The sequence below is a fragment of the Mercenaria mercenaria genome, chromosome 9 (genome assembly GCF_021730395.1).
Source record: "Mercenaria mercenaria strain notata chromosome 9, MADL_Memer_1, whole genome shotgun sequence".
Taxonomy (NCBI): domain Eukaryota; kingdom Metazoa; phylum Mollusca; class Bivalvia; order Venerida; family Veneridae; genus Mercenaria; species Mercenaria mercenaria.
In genome coordinates this window covers 45,258,424-45,274,799 of record NC_069369.1, presented here as the reverse complement: position 1 = coordinate 45,274,799, position 16,376 = coordinate 45,258,424, and the positions used below count along the sequence as shown (strand labels likewise).

Sequence of the window (16,376 nt, the reverse complement as noted above, 5' to 3'; positions counted from 1 at the left end):
AAGCTGTATCACATGTATAAAGACACATGTAACGCTAATTGAATTTTAATTGGCAATAAGGATATGTTTTTTGTTGTTGTTTTTTTTTTTATGAATCAGTATATAGACATGTTTTATTTCTAAGAGTTGCTAACAAAAATACATGTATTTGATGAAATTTAAGTAATTTCATGGCGGGGACTGTAAGAACCTAACGTTCTGAATATTAAATTTTATCTATTGTTTTATTCATGGCGCTAAATGTGACGTTTGGCGTCAATTTGTACGTGACGTCCAGTATACGTCTGACGTCGTTTCCGCCCGTTAGTTTGTTATAGTTTAAACGTGAGTTAAGGAGCTTGGATGAAATTTACTTTGTTAAAGTAAATTTATTTGAGATACTAAAGTTGGTAAGGTTTTGTATTTTTTATTCAGAAATAATTGTTATCATTAAGTAAATATTGTTATTATTTAAAACGTCCATTTTTGCAGTAAAGAATTGATTTATTATTTTTATTAAATGTAATTTTTGAATGTTTGTATGAATGCTGTTTTGTATAAATTTCTTGTACGTTTGTTTGAATATCTGTTTTTAAATTTATTGTAGAGAATCGGCATTTACGGCATTTACGGCATTTATGGAGATGCACATAATTGTCTGAAAATAAATGATAGAAGAAGCCGCATATCTCGCTTGTGTATGAGTAAGAATCCCGAGTCCCTTACAGTTACCTCTGCATGTAAGCACAGAAGTCTACAACTGTTGGCATGACTTTCTCCATGTACTCATCACCATCTGTCCCCATAGCATAAATGAACTTACACACAGCTTGCCAGTAGAGGGCACTCTCACTGTTGAGTGCATCTAATGGCACTAAAAGTCTGCAAAAGAAAATACAGAGAACTTGTCAGCCACAAAACTTTCTAATACAATATTCCTGACCATATACTACACAAGGTCAGTTCTCTCTTAAATAAAATAGTACCACTAAATTTACTGAAAAGAAAAATCTAAATTTTAAATGACACAATTAAGCTTAATTCTGCTCTTCTACAACAATGACTAAAACTCTAAATTGTTGTTACCATTTTATGTGGGAGAGGTGGACCTCAGTCTGGGTAGGATGTGTGGTATTGTAAAACGTATTTCATTTCCGTAGGGTTTAGTTTTTTGGTACTTTAATTTTGTTCACCGGGTTTTTTAACACACAAATTTAATGTAGGGAGAGAGAGTGATAATTGATATACGAATCTTTGGTAATGTGGTTTAAAAGGATTCACCGAAAAAAGTCACACTCCCAATCTCCAGACGTCGATCTAAAAATTTCCTTCCGTAAATACTGTGTGCTAAGACAATCTACATTTCTGAAACTTTACTTAAAGTAATTTAGATAATCCTCTAAATGTTGAAATCTATTTGCATATGTTACGAGGAAAATATGCAAACATTCAATGCAACAGAAAACTTACGACATGAAACGCATGTGTAATGTTTTCCCGCCAAAATATAATACAGAGTGCATCAGCAATAAATCCATTTTTAGTGCTAAGAGTTCAGGATTTTGGTTTACTGTCTGTAATTCAAGTCGTGAAACGTGAGATTCTGAGCTATTTTCATATTAACATCCGATAAATTGATGAATTTTGCGCGGCGAATTGAATAACAAGAGCACCACCTTGCGGGTGCAGACACTCATCTGATTTTTTTTGTCTCTGTATAATAGAAATATTGACCTACCCATGATTTTCTAAGTCCAAAAGTGGCCATAATTCTTGCAAAAAGCAATGCAGAGTTACAGTACTTGCTCTGCAGTGTCAGCTTTTAATTGCGACTAAATGCTCCAAGTTTTAAAGCAATAGCTTTGACCGTAAAGGAGAAAAATTGACCTAAACGCAAAACTTAACCAAGAAATCTGATATTTTATAAGTCCAAAAGGGGCCATAATTCTTGCAAAAAGCAGGATGGAGTTATGTTTCTTGCTGTACAGAGTCAGCTTTTGATGGTGAACACTAAGTGTTGCAAGTTTGAAAGCAATAGCTTTGATTGTTTAGGAGAAAAGCTGACCTAAACACAAAACTTAACCCAGAAATCTGATTTTCTAAGTCCAAAAGGGGCCATAGTTCTTGCAACAAGAGGACCATGATGGTCCTGAATTGCTCACCTGTCCCCAAATGACCCAGTTTTGAACTTTGTGACAGGTGAGCTAAAAAGCAGGATGCAGTTATGTTTCTTGCTGTACAGAGTCAGCTTTTGATGGTGAATAAGTGTTGCAAGTTTCAAAGCAATAGCTTTAATAGTTTAGGAGAAAAGTTGACATAAGAACTTCCTGAAATTCAAACAAAAATCTATACAAGAGGGCCATGATGGCCCTATATCGCTCACCTGTTATCATTGCACTTGAGGACAAGAAGGTCCTCAGAAAAAATATCTAAGTCCAAAGGACAGGAACAACAAAGGAAAGAAATTTAACCAAAAAGAAAAAAAACAATTCTTACAAGGTACAGATATGTCAAAATACACCTAAAAATTGGAGGTACCATCCATGTTGTACTACAGAAAAATGGTCTCGGTTTTTCCCTACGGCCAATAATAAAAAAGTTACAAAAAATAAGCTATTTATAGTAACGTAAAAGGGAAGTATTTAAAAAGAAAATTATTGTAGTGAACAAAAGAAGGATCTGCCAAATAAATCTGTTGACATAAATGAAATTTCAGATCATATCTTCATTAGTTACGGAGATATACCAATTTTAATTTGAAATAAAGGGAGGTAATTTGACATTAAATCAGTCCATAGTTATCTACCCTGATTGGCTCAGTCCAACTAATGACAATAATGAAATTTCAAATAAGTCCTATAAGTACTTACTGATATAAATCCATTTTGACTACAATCAGGGGAGGTAATCAGATATAAAAGAACTCTGGAACCTACGATTGGATCTGATTTGTCATGGAATCCAAGATTTATTGTTGTTGAAGATATTTTGGAAGTTTGTATCAAATAAAACCATAAATGAAGTCTCTATATGGCTGCAAAAGCCAAAATAGCCAATTTTGGACCTTTAAGGGGCCATAACTCTGGAACCCATGAAGGAATCTGGCCAGTTCAAGAAAGGAACCAAGATCTTGTGGTGATACAAGTTGTGTGCAGGTTTGGTTAAAATCAAATCATAAATGAAGTTGCTATTGTGCAGACAAGGTCAAAATAGCTAATTTTGGCCCTTTCAGGGGCCATAACTCTGGAACCCATTAAGGGATCTGGCCGGTTCAACAAAGGAACTGAGATCTTATGGCAACACAAGTTTTGTGCAAGTTTGATTAAATTCAAATCATAAATGAAGCTGCTATTGTGCAGACAAGGTCAAAATAGCTAATTCTGGCCCTTTCAGGGGCCATAACTCTGGAACCCATAAAGGAATCTGGCCAGTTCAAGAAAGGAATCAAGATCATATGGTGATACAAGTTGTGTGCCAGTTTGGTAAAAATCAAATCATAAATAAAGCTGCTATTGTGCAGACAAGGTCAAAATAGCTGATTTTGGCCCTTTCAGGGGCCATAACTCTGGAACCCATAAAGGGATCTGGCCAGTTCAAGAAAGGAACCGAGATCTTATGGTGATACAAGTTGTGTGCAAGTTTGGTTAAAATAAAATCATAAATGAAACCACTATCGTGCAGACAAGAAATTGTTGACGGACGGACGGACGCACGCACGCACGGACTGACAACGGACGAAGGGTGATCACAAAAGCTCACCTTGTCACTATGTGACAGGTGAGCTAAAAAGGTAGCAATAAGTCCATTTCTGACATATTGTCAGTTTGTAACCTGGCAATCCACAACAGAGACTTGTACCCTGCCACTGCTGAAGCAGCAGAGAGATTACTTGTGGCCCCTGTGTCAACTGTGGATTGTGAGAGGGGTTTTAGTCAGAAGAACCTGATTAAAACAAAGCTGAGAAATTCTCTAAGTCTCAGTCTTCGGACAGACTGATGTTTCTTGCCATAAATGGCCCCGACATGGAACAGTTTGAATTCTCCAGGGCATTCAGTGTATGGGCTATGAAGAAGAACAGGAGAATATTAAACTAGTATCACTGTATGTATATAAATATTGAACTTGTATGAGTGAGTGAGTTGGGTTTTACGGCGAATCGACACATAATGAACTTGTATGAAATGTGCTATTTAATTCCAGGAGAGTATTAAACTAGTATCACTGTAAACCACTGTATGTATATAGATATTGAACTTGTATGAAATGTGCTTTTTAATTCCAGTGCTGTGAATATATATATGTATACAGTGAATATAATATGTGCTATTAATAAATTGAATAAAAAAAAAAAAAAAGCTGAATCTTACATTTACTTGGTTTTACATGAAATATGGTGTTTACAACAAAGACTTCATGGCTACAGCTTTGGGCTACAGTGCTGGAAAAATGGCTACGTTTTGTTTGGCTAAAGTGTTGGCTACAACTTTTGTTTTGCCAGGGTGAGCCCTGTGTTAAATAATCAAAGGGCAAAAACTCTGTGAAAGCTCATCCGACCGGAACACAAAGACAATACACACCTCTTCTTGATAGTTACAGTAACAACACAACTTTGTGATCTACACTTTCAAATGTCAAACTTCTTGACAATACTAAAATATTCAATTATAAACTAGATTCTAACAATTTATAACAACAATCAATGTACTTACCTTCAATCGTTTGTGCATGTTACACAACATCTTAAAAAAACTTCCTATGAAGTTTGGCTAAATTCCAACCAGTGGTTGCTGAGAAATACTCCGGACAAGAAATGCGGGACAGACAGACTAAGCAGCGACTACATGCTTCCCCTTTGGGGAGCATAACAAAATATAAACCATCTTTCAGATAACATAAAAGTATCTAACTGAATTTTTCATGCATGATTAATAATGTATGCACTTACTTCTCATCTAGAATGTTGAAACTGGCCATCATGTCCTTTAGTGACATTGCCTTAAACAAGGTCTCCAGTACTCTAGAGCAAATATCAGTCGAGTCTTCTACATCCAAACTCTTCAATAAATCAATGATGTTACCTCCTACTGTTCTCATCCATGCTTGTAACAGCTTGCTTGAACAAGCTTGCCGTACCATCTCTACAGTAAAAACATGCTTACAGAAATGCTTGACCAAACAAGTGAATGAAGTATTGCCATGCAATACAAAGTCCCCTACTGGAAGGCACCTAATTTTCTCTACTGCAGTATAACATAATGAACTGATATTTGTCAATGATGTATAAACAATATTGTACTATCTATACAATATAATATAACAAAGCGCTTGGATTAAAATTTGCATATATAAAAACGTACAGCTGTTTTCATTTGGAATTTTTTGGCCAATTATACAAAAAGTTATCATAAAAGTTATTTATAGTAACAACAAAGTGAAATTAATCCTTAAAAAAAAAAAAAAAAAAAAAAAAAATCTATAAAATGGAAGTCCACAAGAAAATATTTACCAGGTAGAGAGAGATCAAGATACACCTAAAAATTGGATAAGACATGCATGTTGTACCACAGAAAAGTGGTCTCGATTTTTCCCTACGGCCAGTAATAAAAAAGTTACAATGTAATCTATTTATAGTAACAACAAAGGGACGTAATTCTAAAAAAGTGTGCCTCATGGTGGTGAACATTTGTGCCAAGTTACATCAAAATCTCTCCATGCATGAAGAAGAAATGCTCCGGACAAAATCATTCTTGAATTTGACCTTTGACCTCTAAGTATGACCTTGACCTTAGACCTAGCGACCTGGTTCTGGCGCAAGACAATTTGTCTTATGCTGGTGAACATTTGTGCCAAGATACATTAAAATCCCTCCATGCATAAAGAAGAAATGCTCCAGACAAAGTCCTTCTTGAATTAGACCTTTGACCTCTAAGTATGACCTTGACCTTTGAGCAAGGGCTCCGGGATTTGCGCATGACATGTTGTCTCATTATGGAGAACATCTGTGCCAAGTAATATTGAAATCCCTTAATGAATGACAGAGTTATGGACCGGACACGAAACAGACCCTGTTCATGCCATGTTAACATTTGACTACTAAGTGTAACCTTGACCTTTGAGCTAGGGGTCTGAAAGTTGTGCATGACACATCGTCTTATTATGAGGTACAATTGTGCCAAGTGATATTAAAATCCCTTCATGGATGAGAGAGTTATGGACCGGACAGGAAAAAAGCCCTGTTGACATTTGACCTCCAACTGTGACCTTGACCTTTGAGTTAGGGGTGCAGGTTTTGCGCATGACACGTCGTTACATCATGGGAACATTTGTGTCAAGTTAATATTAAAATCCCTTCATGGATGAAACAGTTATGGCCCGGGACACGAAACAGACCCTGTTCATGCCATGTTAACATTTGACTACTAAGCGTGACCTTGACCTTTGAGCTAGGGGTCTGAAAGTTGTGCATGACACATCGTCTTATTATGAGATACAATTGTGCCAAGTGATATTAAAATCCCTTCATGGATGAGAGAGTTATGGACCGGACAGGAAAAAAGCCCTGTTGACCTTTGACCTCCAACTGTGACCTTGACCTTTGAGTTAGGGGTGCAGGTTTTGCGCATGACACGTCGTCACATCATGGGGAACATTTGTGTCAAGTAATATTAAAATCCCTTCATGGATGAAACAGTTATGGACCGGACACGAAACAGACCCTGTTCATACCATGTTAACATTTGACTACTAAGTGTGACCTTGACCTTTGAGCTAGGGGTCTGAAAGTTGTGCATGACACATCGTCTTATTATGAGATACAATTGTGCCAAGTGATATTAAAATCCCTTCATGGACGAGAGAGTTATGGACCGGACAGGAAAAAAGCCCTGTTGACCTTTGACCTCCAATTGTGACCTTGACCTTTAAGCTAGGGGTCCGGGTTTTGCACATGACACGTCGTCTCATCATGGGGAACATTTGTGCCAAGTAATAATAAAATCCCTTCATGGATAAAAGAGTTATGGACCGGACACGAAATTGCGGACGGACGGAATGACGGAAAGACGGAATGACGGAAAAGTGCATTCCTATAGTCCCCGAAACTGGTTTTCAACCAGTAGGGGACTAATAATATACACATCTCATCTACCAGAAGCTACAACATCTATTACAGCCTTGAATGAGTAACAACTTCAACATAACAAATTTAAATTTATCTAAAATTTCAACTCCAAGGCCAAATGAGCAATCAAAACGATTTGGCTAATGGTTAAAGATTGCACATTGATACAAAAACCAATAAGGACAAGATGCTCAACTGATTTTGACCTTAAAGATATTTTATGACACACTGTATCATTAAATCAGCGCGCAGAACTGGAAGACCTGTGATTTTGGCGCAGAGTGATTTGGCGCTTTTTCCTCATCTGAAATATAAACTCCGAAGGGTCGATTTCCAGGACCTTGATCTTTGGAAAGTTTTTGAAGAAATGTATTTTCATCCCTATCAAATGACTGGTATGTTGCTGCCTTCCATAAATGGGTGAACAGACCCGAGCGCTGTATAGAAAAGCCAAGACGATACTTTGAAATTACTTCTTTCATTATACACGATTTTACAGCTACAGTGACATTACTTTTGGATCAACCCTCGTACAATAGATAGACACTGGCATGAAAGAGAAAGTCAAACTACTGAGAGAGAGGTCCATACAAAAATGCTACAAAGTTTTAAGTTTTTGGGGTTGTTGTTGTTTTTTTTAAAATTTATATCTAGCTCTGGTAGTAGCTCTAGCACTCCCAAAAAGGGGTCAAGTGGAACCATTTGAACAAATTTCTCTAAAGGCGTACGTAGGATTTATACAGGCAGAAGGCCCCGAGTTTTTGAAAAATAAAAAGATCGATAACAGTGTTAAAAACAAGAGGACCATGATGGTCCTGAATCGCTCACCTGTTCCCACATGACCCAGTTTTGAGTATGACCTTGTTTTTTCTATTATTTGACATACTGATCTAGTTTTTGCGCTCATGTGACCCAGTTTTGAACTTGACCTAGATAATTCTGACCAATTTTCATGAAGATCCATTGAAAAATATGACCTCTAGAGAGGTCACAAGGTTTTTCTATTATTTGACCTATTGACCTAGTTTTCGAAGATACGTGACCCTGTTTTGAACTTGACCTAGATATCATCAAGGTGAACATTCTCACTAATTTTCATAAAGATCTCATGAAAAATATGGCCTCTAGAGAGGTCACAAGGTTTTTCTGTTTTTATTCCTACTGGCCTAGTTTTTGACCGCACGTGACCCAGTTTCGAAACTGACCTAGATATCATCAAGATGAACATTCAGACCAATTTTCATGAAGATCCATTGAAAAATTTGGCCTCTAGAGAGGTCAAAAAGATTTTTCTAATTTTAGACCTACTGACCTAGCTTTTGACCGCAGTTGACCCAGTTTCGAACCTGACCTAGAAATCATCAAGATGAACATTCAGACAAACTTTCATACAGATCCCATGATAGTATGGCCTCCAGAGAGGCCACAAGGTTTTTTTATTATTTGACCTACTGACCTAGTTTTAGACGGCACGTGACCCAGTTTCAAAATTTAACTAGATATCATTAAGGTGAACATTCTGACCAATTTTCATGAAGATCCATTCAAGGGCATGGCCTCTAGAGAGGTCACAAGGTTTTTCTATTTTAAGACCTACTGACCTAGTTTTTGATCGCAGTTGACCCAGTTTCAAACTTGACCTATATATCATCAAGATAAACATTCAGACCAACTTTCATACAGATCAAATGAAAAATATGGCCTCTAGAGAGGTCACAAGGTTTTTTCATTATTTGACCTACTGACCTACTTTTAGATGGCACGTGACCCAGTTTCGAACTTGATCTAGATATCATCAAGATGAACATTCTGACCAACTTTTATGAAGATCCATTCATAAGTATGGCATCTAGAGAGGTCACAAGGTTTTTCTATTTTTAGACCTACTGACCTAGTTTTTGACCGCATGTGAAACCCCGTTTCAAACTTGACCTAGATATCATCAAGATGAACATTCAGACCAACTTTCATACAGATCCCATGAAAAATATGGCCTTTAGAGAGGTCACAAGGTTTTCTATTATTTGACCTACTGACCTTTAGTTTTTGAAACACTGACCCAGTTTCGAACTTGACCTAGATATCATCAAGGTGAACATTCTGACCAATTTTCATGAAGATCTTGTGAAATATATGGCCTCTAGAGAGGTCACAAGGTTTTTCTATTTTTAGACCTACTGACCTAGTTTTTGACCGCACGTGACCCAGTTTCGAACTTGACCTAGATATTATCAAGGTGAACATTCTGACCAATTTTCATAAAGATCCCATGAAAAATGTGACCTCTAGAGTGGTCACAAGCTAAAGTTTACGGACGGACTGACGGACGGACGCACGGACGACGGACGCTGCGCGATCACAAAAGCTCACCTTGTCACTTTGTGACAGGTGAGCTAATAAGACAGTTTTCATTAAACTAAACTTTAAAATACCGAACTATTGACGTTTTTAATATTAACACATTCTTAGTATTAATGTACAGGCATTCGTGCTAAAAATGCTGAATTCGGCCATTTCATACTCAAAATACACTTATTAGCAACCCTTGCTTTGATTAACAATTTATAACAGCTATTACATTTGTTAATTCCATTTAATATTTTCCTAACCAGAAATCAAAGCAAGGGTTGCTAATAAATGTTGGAAAAAATTATCTTTGTCTGGCCTTTCTCACGTATACGAGTAGCCTCCCTTGTAGCTAGGTGCTCGTTGCCAGGCTAAATTATAGGTGGCGCCACTGTCAACATGTGGATGTGAAAACGAAAGTAGATTATTTATCGTGGAATGATAACATTTGTTTACCCTTCTACGTGGAATTTATAAGGTACGTAGATTAAATGCCATTTTTATTGTGTTAAATAAACTAGAAGAGTCTTCATTCGATTCTCTTTTAAACAACAACTTTTAATGGGAATCGAGCAGAATCACTGACACATGTACAACGATGACAGTGACACAATTTGCAATATAACTGTAGTGAATAGACATATTCAACATTTCTGTATTTTCGAATTATTCTTTTCAGCATTTGATTAGTAAATCTGACATCAGTAGAGCTTCGGACATACCTAGTAGCCGGACGATGTTTATGAGGTACAATGTAGACAACAGTAATGACAAGCGAAAATAAATTATGCAGATAAATTAAATGGACTTGGAAAGGGTGTCTGTTAACCCTTTACTCCATATACATTTAGCCTAATTAGGCTTATCATATCCATACAGCTTTACTGATTATCAGTACACTATCTCCATACAGGATATTGGGGAAAAAATGCAGAATTTATACCTGTGTTATTCAATTCAATATTACTATATTTAATATTGTTTTAAACACTTAGTAACCAACATAAAGTTTTTTCACAATTAAATTTTCTTTCTAATGGTACATTTTACATAAAAGTGTGATAAATATTTCTTGACATACAAAGCTTTAAACCCATTAGTTTACTTTTCTATAATAATTTTAGCTACTTTTCTATTGATCTTGCTTATTTATTTCTGCATTTTCCCCCTGGTATATTAGTTACATAATGTTTTTATAAGAATAATTGATCAAAAGCAATTTTATCAGCTTATAAAAACACTTATCAGTAAAATTTCTTAATTGGATTAACATCAAAGTTGCCTACAATTATCCATAGCACACGCCAATTATCCAAAGATAACCCCAATCAACCATACCCCACACTGATAGGTAATATACAGACATATGTCATAAAATTCCTTAGTGCAGCAGGTAATTAGCTGTTAATTTGTCTTCAGGGTAAATCAGACCAATATGTATTTGCAACAGTTACTTTTTTAATCCATCATAAAGTGTATATTTTTTATATAAATCCATTGAAAAAAAAGGTTCCGCTTTCTAAAACACCTGGGAAATGCAGAAACCTAAAAAAAATTTACAGTACTATTTTTAGCTTGCACAAATTCACAATTTATACAAATAAGTACTACACAAATTCATAATTTGTAAAGATAAAACTTGGGGGTATAATTAGCCTTGATCTGGCTAATTTTAGCTCAAGATGAAACTTTCCTCACAGTAATTTTCCATAAATACACTACCTCATTTCAGGTTTAAATTATCATTAAAAATCAAATATAAACCATATATTTTTTTGACAGATATCATTTGTACATGGTTCAAACTTAACAAAAATGCTTTTGTGGGATTCCTTGATGTTGTACTTTATTCATAATTTGCTTTTAAACTTGAAGGCGTCAAAAAGAGTATCTATCAGGGAATGGATAGAGGTGGTAAAAAGGGTATCTATCAGGGAATGGATAGAGGTGGTAAAAAGCGTATCTATGGAGTAAAGGGTTAAGTTATTAAGCAAGGAACCCTTAAAACGGTGGTATTTTGGTCATAACTCTCCACCTTGATAAGTCTGCAAAAGAAAAGAAATCTTCTACATGTCAGGAGCTGTTTACATTTTGCATTATTTTTCTGATTTGTTTACAACAGTAGAATCAACCTGATGGAATGTGTGTACTCTCAAAATGCAGCCACTGAATACATGTATAGGAATATTTCATATTTACTACTGTCTTAAAGTGATGAAGCAGTAATTTGACAGATACAAGAAAGCAGATATTGTTAACTGATTATTAAAATAGGGAATATTTTTCTGATGTCCTTCACAAATGAGACAAATTCCTCAGATATAAAAGAATATTTCCCTGTCTGCTTCACTGTCAACAGAATATGATTGAAAATGTAAAGGCTAGTAATGTAGTTTCTTATTATCATTATTATTGTAATGTCTTGCACTAATCAGTGTTTGTTTTATATTACATTTCAGGTAATGGCATGAATTGAGATGAATACATGTACTTAGTTACCTTCAAGTGGGCAGTGGTCAATAAGGTATACATGTCTTTGATAACTGTAAAGTTTTCCTTCACACTTTTTCTTATGATATAGACTTTCCAAGTTAATCTCCACAGTTTTTACCATCTATCTACTTTATTTCTACTGAAGGCATAAACACTTTAAAATAACTATTCTATATTCTGTATATCCAGGGTTGCAGTGTATTACAAAACCCTTTTAAAATTTCTGTGACCAGTAATTTCTAGAATAAAAGGAAATGTTTGTCATATTTATGCAAGAATAACAAATGCATGTTACAGCCAGATCAACTAAGTTCTCATGACACATTCTATACAATGAAAGAGCTGTGGAATGCTAGTGATATCCATGTACCTGCTATGAAATTACCTTTTAATTCAAGAAAATTGCTTTCATTTTGTGACTTTATATATCTAACAAGAAACGCGGCAATGCCACGAAACCAGCTTTTCAACACTTTTCATAAGAATAAACAAGAGCTGTCACTAATGGTGACGAATGCCCCCGCAGCACCTTGACCTTTGACCTGGTGACCCCAAAGTTAGTAGGGTTGGTGTACTCATAAAATACTATCAGCATGTAAAGTTTGAAGGTCCTGTGTGAAGTGGTTCGCGAGTAAAGTGCCTTCATGCTAAAAGTAAACGTTGGCCCCTGTGACCTTGACCTTTGACCTGGTGACCCCAAAGTCAGTAGGGATGGTGTACTCAATAAGTACTATCAGCAAGTGAAGTTTGGAGGTCCTGGGTGCAGTGGTTCGCGAGTAAAGTGCCTTCATGCAAAAAGTAAACGTTGGCCCCTGTGACCTTGACCTTTGACCTGGTGACCCCAAAGTCAGTAGGGGTGGTGTACTCAGTAAGTACTATCAGCAAGTGAAGTTTGAAGGTCCTGGGTGCAGTGGTTCGCGAGTAAAGTGCCTTCATGCAAAAAGTTAACGTTGTGACGAACGAACTAACTAACTAACTAACTAACGAACGGACGGACAGTTGAAAACTAATATGCCTCCCTTCGGGGGCATAAAAAGTATACTGAATCACAGTGCACCACTTTAAAGCACAACCCTAACCCTAACCCTAAACCCTAACCCTAACCTAACCCTATTTTTAGTAACAATGACCTTGATCTTGATCCCAGAAAACCCCAAAATCAATCCCATGCTACAACTTTATATAAGTTTTCTATACACCAAGTTTCATCATGATAGCTCATTCCTAAGTTAAGTTATTGACCGGAAACCATTTTTCTATTTTAAGTAACAGTGACCTTGACCTTGACCCCAGAAACCCCAAAATCAATCCCAGCCTTTGTCTTGATATAAGCTACATACATACCAAGTTTTATTCAAATATCTTTACCGAAACAAAAGTTATTGACCGGAAACACCAGTTTGACGCTGCCGCCCGCCCGCCCGACCAACGACATACCCCAATCTAATAACTCAGGTTTTCAAAACCTGTTAACCTGAGGCCATATTCATAAAGCTTCTAAGATGATTTTCATCTAAGATATTAAAGATTTTCTTGTATTTTCGTCATAAATCTATATTTTCATCTAAGATTAAATGTAAAATTTTATTTATCAACATTAACAAATGTTCAATCATATTTTGCAAATATGTTAATAATATTGCTATGAATTTGCCTTTGTAGTGTGATGAATGCTGCTTATATGAACAAATTGTTTCCATTCTAAGCATTGAAAGTATTAGAGACTTGAAGTTGAAATACTTTAAAATCAAAGAAACAATATGGATATGAACTCTGTAATTAAATTAATTAAGGAATCATACATTATGTATAATGGTTATGTCATAAATTATTCTTTGACTTTTTATTTCAGAGAATATTACTGTGTGTCTTGAAACATTGGATGCCCCAAAACAACCAGTATGATAAGAAGGTAATTTAGAACTCTTTTCCTTGCCTTTCACATAACACAAAACCTGTAACTGATTAATTGAATTACCTAATAAAGATCTGATAAATAAAACTGCAAAATACTTATTATGCTCTGATGTACACATAGATTTTACCTTGGATCGATGAGAATGTAGTACATGTATATATATTTCAGAATCAATTTTCTATAAACTATGACAAAAGCATAGACAGATTTCAATATACAGTCGAAACTCGATATCTCGAATTTCAAGGGACCATGCTTTTTATTTCGAGATAACCGAAATTCGAGTTATGAGAAGGGACGTTTACTAGACGTTTTAATAAAAAATAAAAGCTGTTTCCGTGATGCTGTGTATACGCTGTCGGCACTATACATGTAAACGATTCCGTACAGTTTGTGTTTACCGAAGTTTTCTGTTTTTTGAAGAATGAAAATGATACTAACCTCAAATGTTTTTGAGCAAAGTTCCTTTTTGTACCATGTTTCTCTCCCGGAGGATTGACAGCATTTCGATCTGACATTTTGAACGAATGATGCTTTTCCCCCAAGAAGTTAATTTTTTTATACATTCTCATCGCGATTACCTATAATTAATCCTTATCAAAGATCCCAGCTGTTCAAACTATTTAATTCATTAGTTTAAATTAAAAGCAATTTTCATAAAGTTTCAAAAACAAATGACCGCTGATTAAGAAATCTAGTATTTACATCAAACAATTATCATTATGGCATGTGCAAACAAGTATGACATTATCTCACTTTGATTATCGCCGCACCTTTGATGTGTCGGCATCACGGCTCTCTGGTTAAGCAGTAAGCATGGACAGGTGTTAAAAACCAACCACATTCACGATGAGATGTGTGAAATTTCTATTGCATTTTTTCCTCACTTTGACTTACCGAGTTTACAATGCACTTAAATTTTATTGACGGGACTGAAAATCCCTTTCAACATCCGGAGTCTCGGTAAGTCAAATTTTGACGTAACCGGAGCTGAATTACATATATACAGAAGGAAATTTGACGGGACTTGAAAATTTCTTCGACTTAAGCGGAATTTCGAGGTAAGCGAGTTTGAGATACCGAGTTTCGACTGTATTATGTCATAAAAAATTCAATATTTCAGTAACTCCATTTTGCAAGGATATATTGAAAGGTCAAAGTATACAGCTTCCCAAAATGCTGAAAGACTGAGCTGTTTTTCTAAGTATTTGTAAGTATTTTGAATGTTTGATTTCTCTTTTTAGCCCTATGATTGAATATTTCATTTCAATTAATGATGGCACTTTTTCCATTACTTTGCATCTACCTTTCGACATGTTTACATGGGATAGCAAAATAGAGGTATCTTTTCTTAAAACTTTAACATTTAACATTTTTACACAAAAAGCCAAAATAATTTTTTATTTTTTTTATTCTAGGTATAATATCTGGATTGAAAACAGACATGGACAATGACTTTGGAGATAAAGTAATAAAAGTACATGCTGGGGCACCAGAAATTACAGACTTGGAATAAATATTTGATTAAAATACATTTACTGAAAAGTGATTAATATTAATGTTACAGTGTAATATCCATGCTTCAAACATTTACTGGGGGGTAATAGTTACAGTGTTGAAAGAGACTGCCAGTGTTACATTTTAATCTAAGTTACATAGTGGGTGCTAATTCTAAATTCTTGATAAGTGTTTTTAATAACTTATGGATACTTTATCAAACTGTTTCAAATTAATTTATCACTTTCCTACATCATTATTTATATAAAATGTTTGTGGTTATATTATATATGGTAATAAAATTTGATTCTGTGTAAATATCTTGGTTTTTGAAAAAATGAAAATGAAACATTCAGTGACCATGATCTGTCAACAAGTTATTATAAACAGTGTTCGAAATTCGCGGTAGTCTGACAGCCCGTGGCTACCAAATTTCAGCTCGGGCTACCGATTTTCCGCAGGTACAAGCCCGACCAGGCTACCGAATTTTCCTAATTTGTTTAAAAAATAATGCTAATTAAATGAGTACTGCATCCAGACTGAGAAACGCTTATGGAATTATTGTTGGTTTTGCACTCTCACGTGTTGACAATCAAACACAGTGTCAAAGATGTAACCACAGCGCTAATTGGCTGAATACAATCACCTCTAGCGTAACGGATAATTTGATTAGCTTTCATACTTCTCGCGAAAATCTCACAAGTACCTGCAGTAGGCGGAGCTTAAATTATGCTATCAGCGTGTGTGTAAATGTGTATTCAGCACTCGTTATTACATCTTGCAAATTGTCAACAGTCCGAGTTGCAGTTATTGGCGAGTGCGGATCCTAAAAAATCGGGCGTAACAGTTTAGATTATGTTTTGGCAAGGAGTGGCATGTCCAATGCTTTTGGACTCTGGCGATGCTGATCTGGACAGCCTGATGTAAAGTTTAGAGTAAACATTTTTCAAAAACATGGCAAACATGTACTGTATGTCTTTTTTATTACTTCAAACATGCATAGAGATGTCTGTAAAACAAAAT

The 16,376-nt window shown here is 35.5% G+C and overlaps 1 protein-coding gene across 1 annotated transcript in view; it reads right to left on the bottom strand.

Annotated features, from left to right (window-relative positions):
• LOC123547008 (condensin complex subunit 3-like) overlaps nucleotides 1-16,376 on the bottom strand; it is a 166,552-nt gene that overhangs the window by 97,644 nt on the left and 52,532 nt on the right. The window contains exons 8-9 of the mRNA XM_053550534.1: nucleotides 4,925-5,117; nucleotides 712-861 (exon numbers count right to left, since the gene is read on the bottom strand). Of these exons, the coding sequence (XP_053406509.1) occupies nucleotides 712-861; nucleotides 4,925-5,117 (343 nt within the window). The remainder of the gene's footprint in view (nucleotides 1-711; nucleotides 862-4,924; nucleotides 5,118-16,376) is intronic.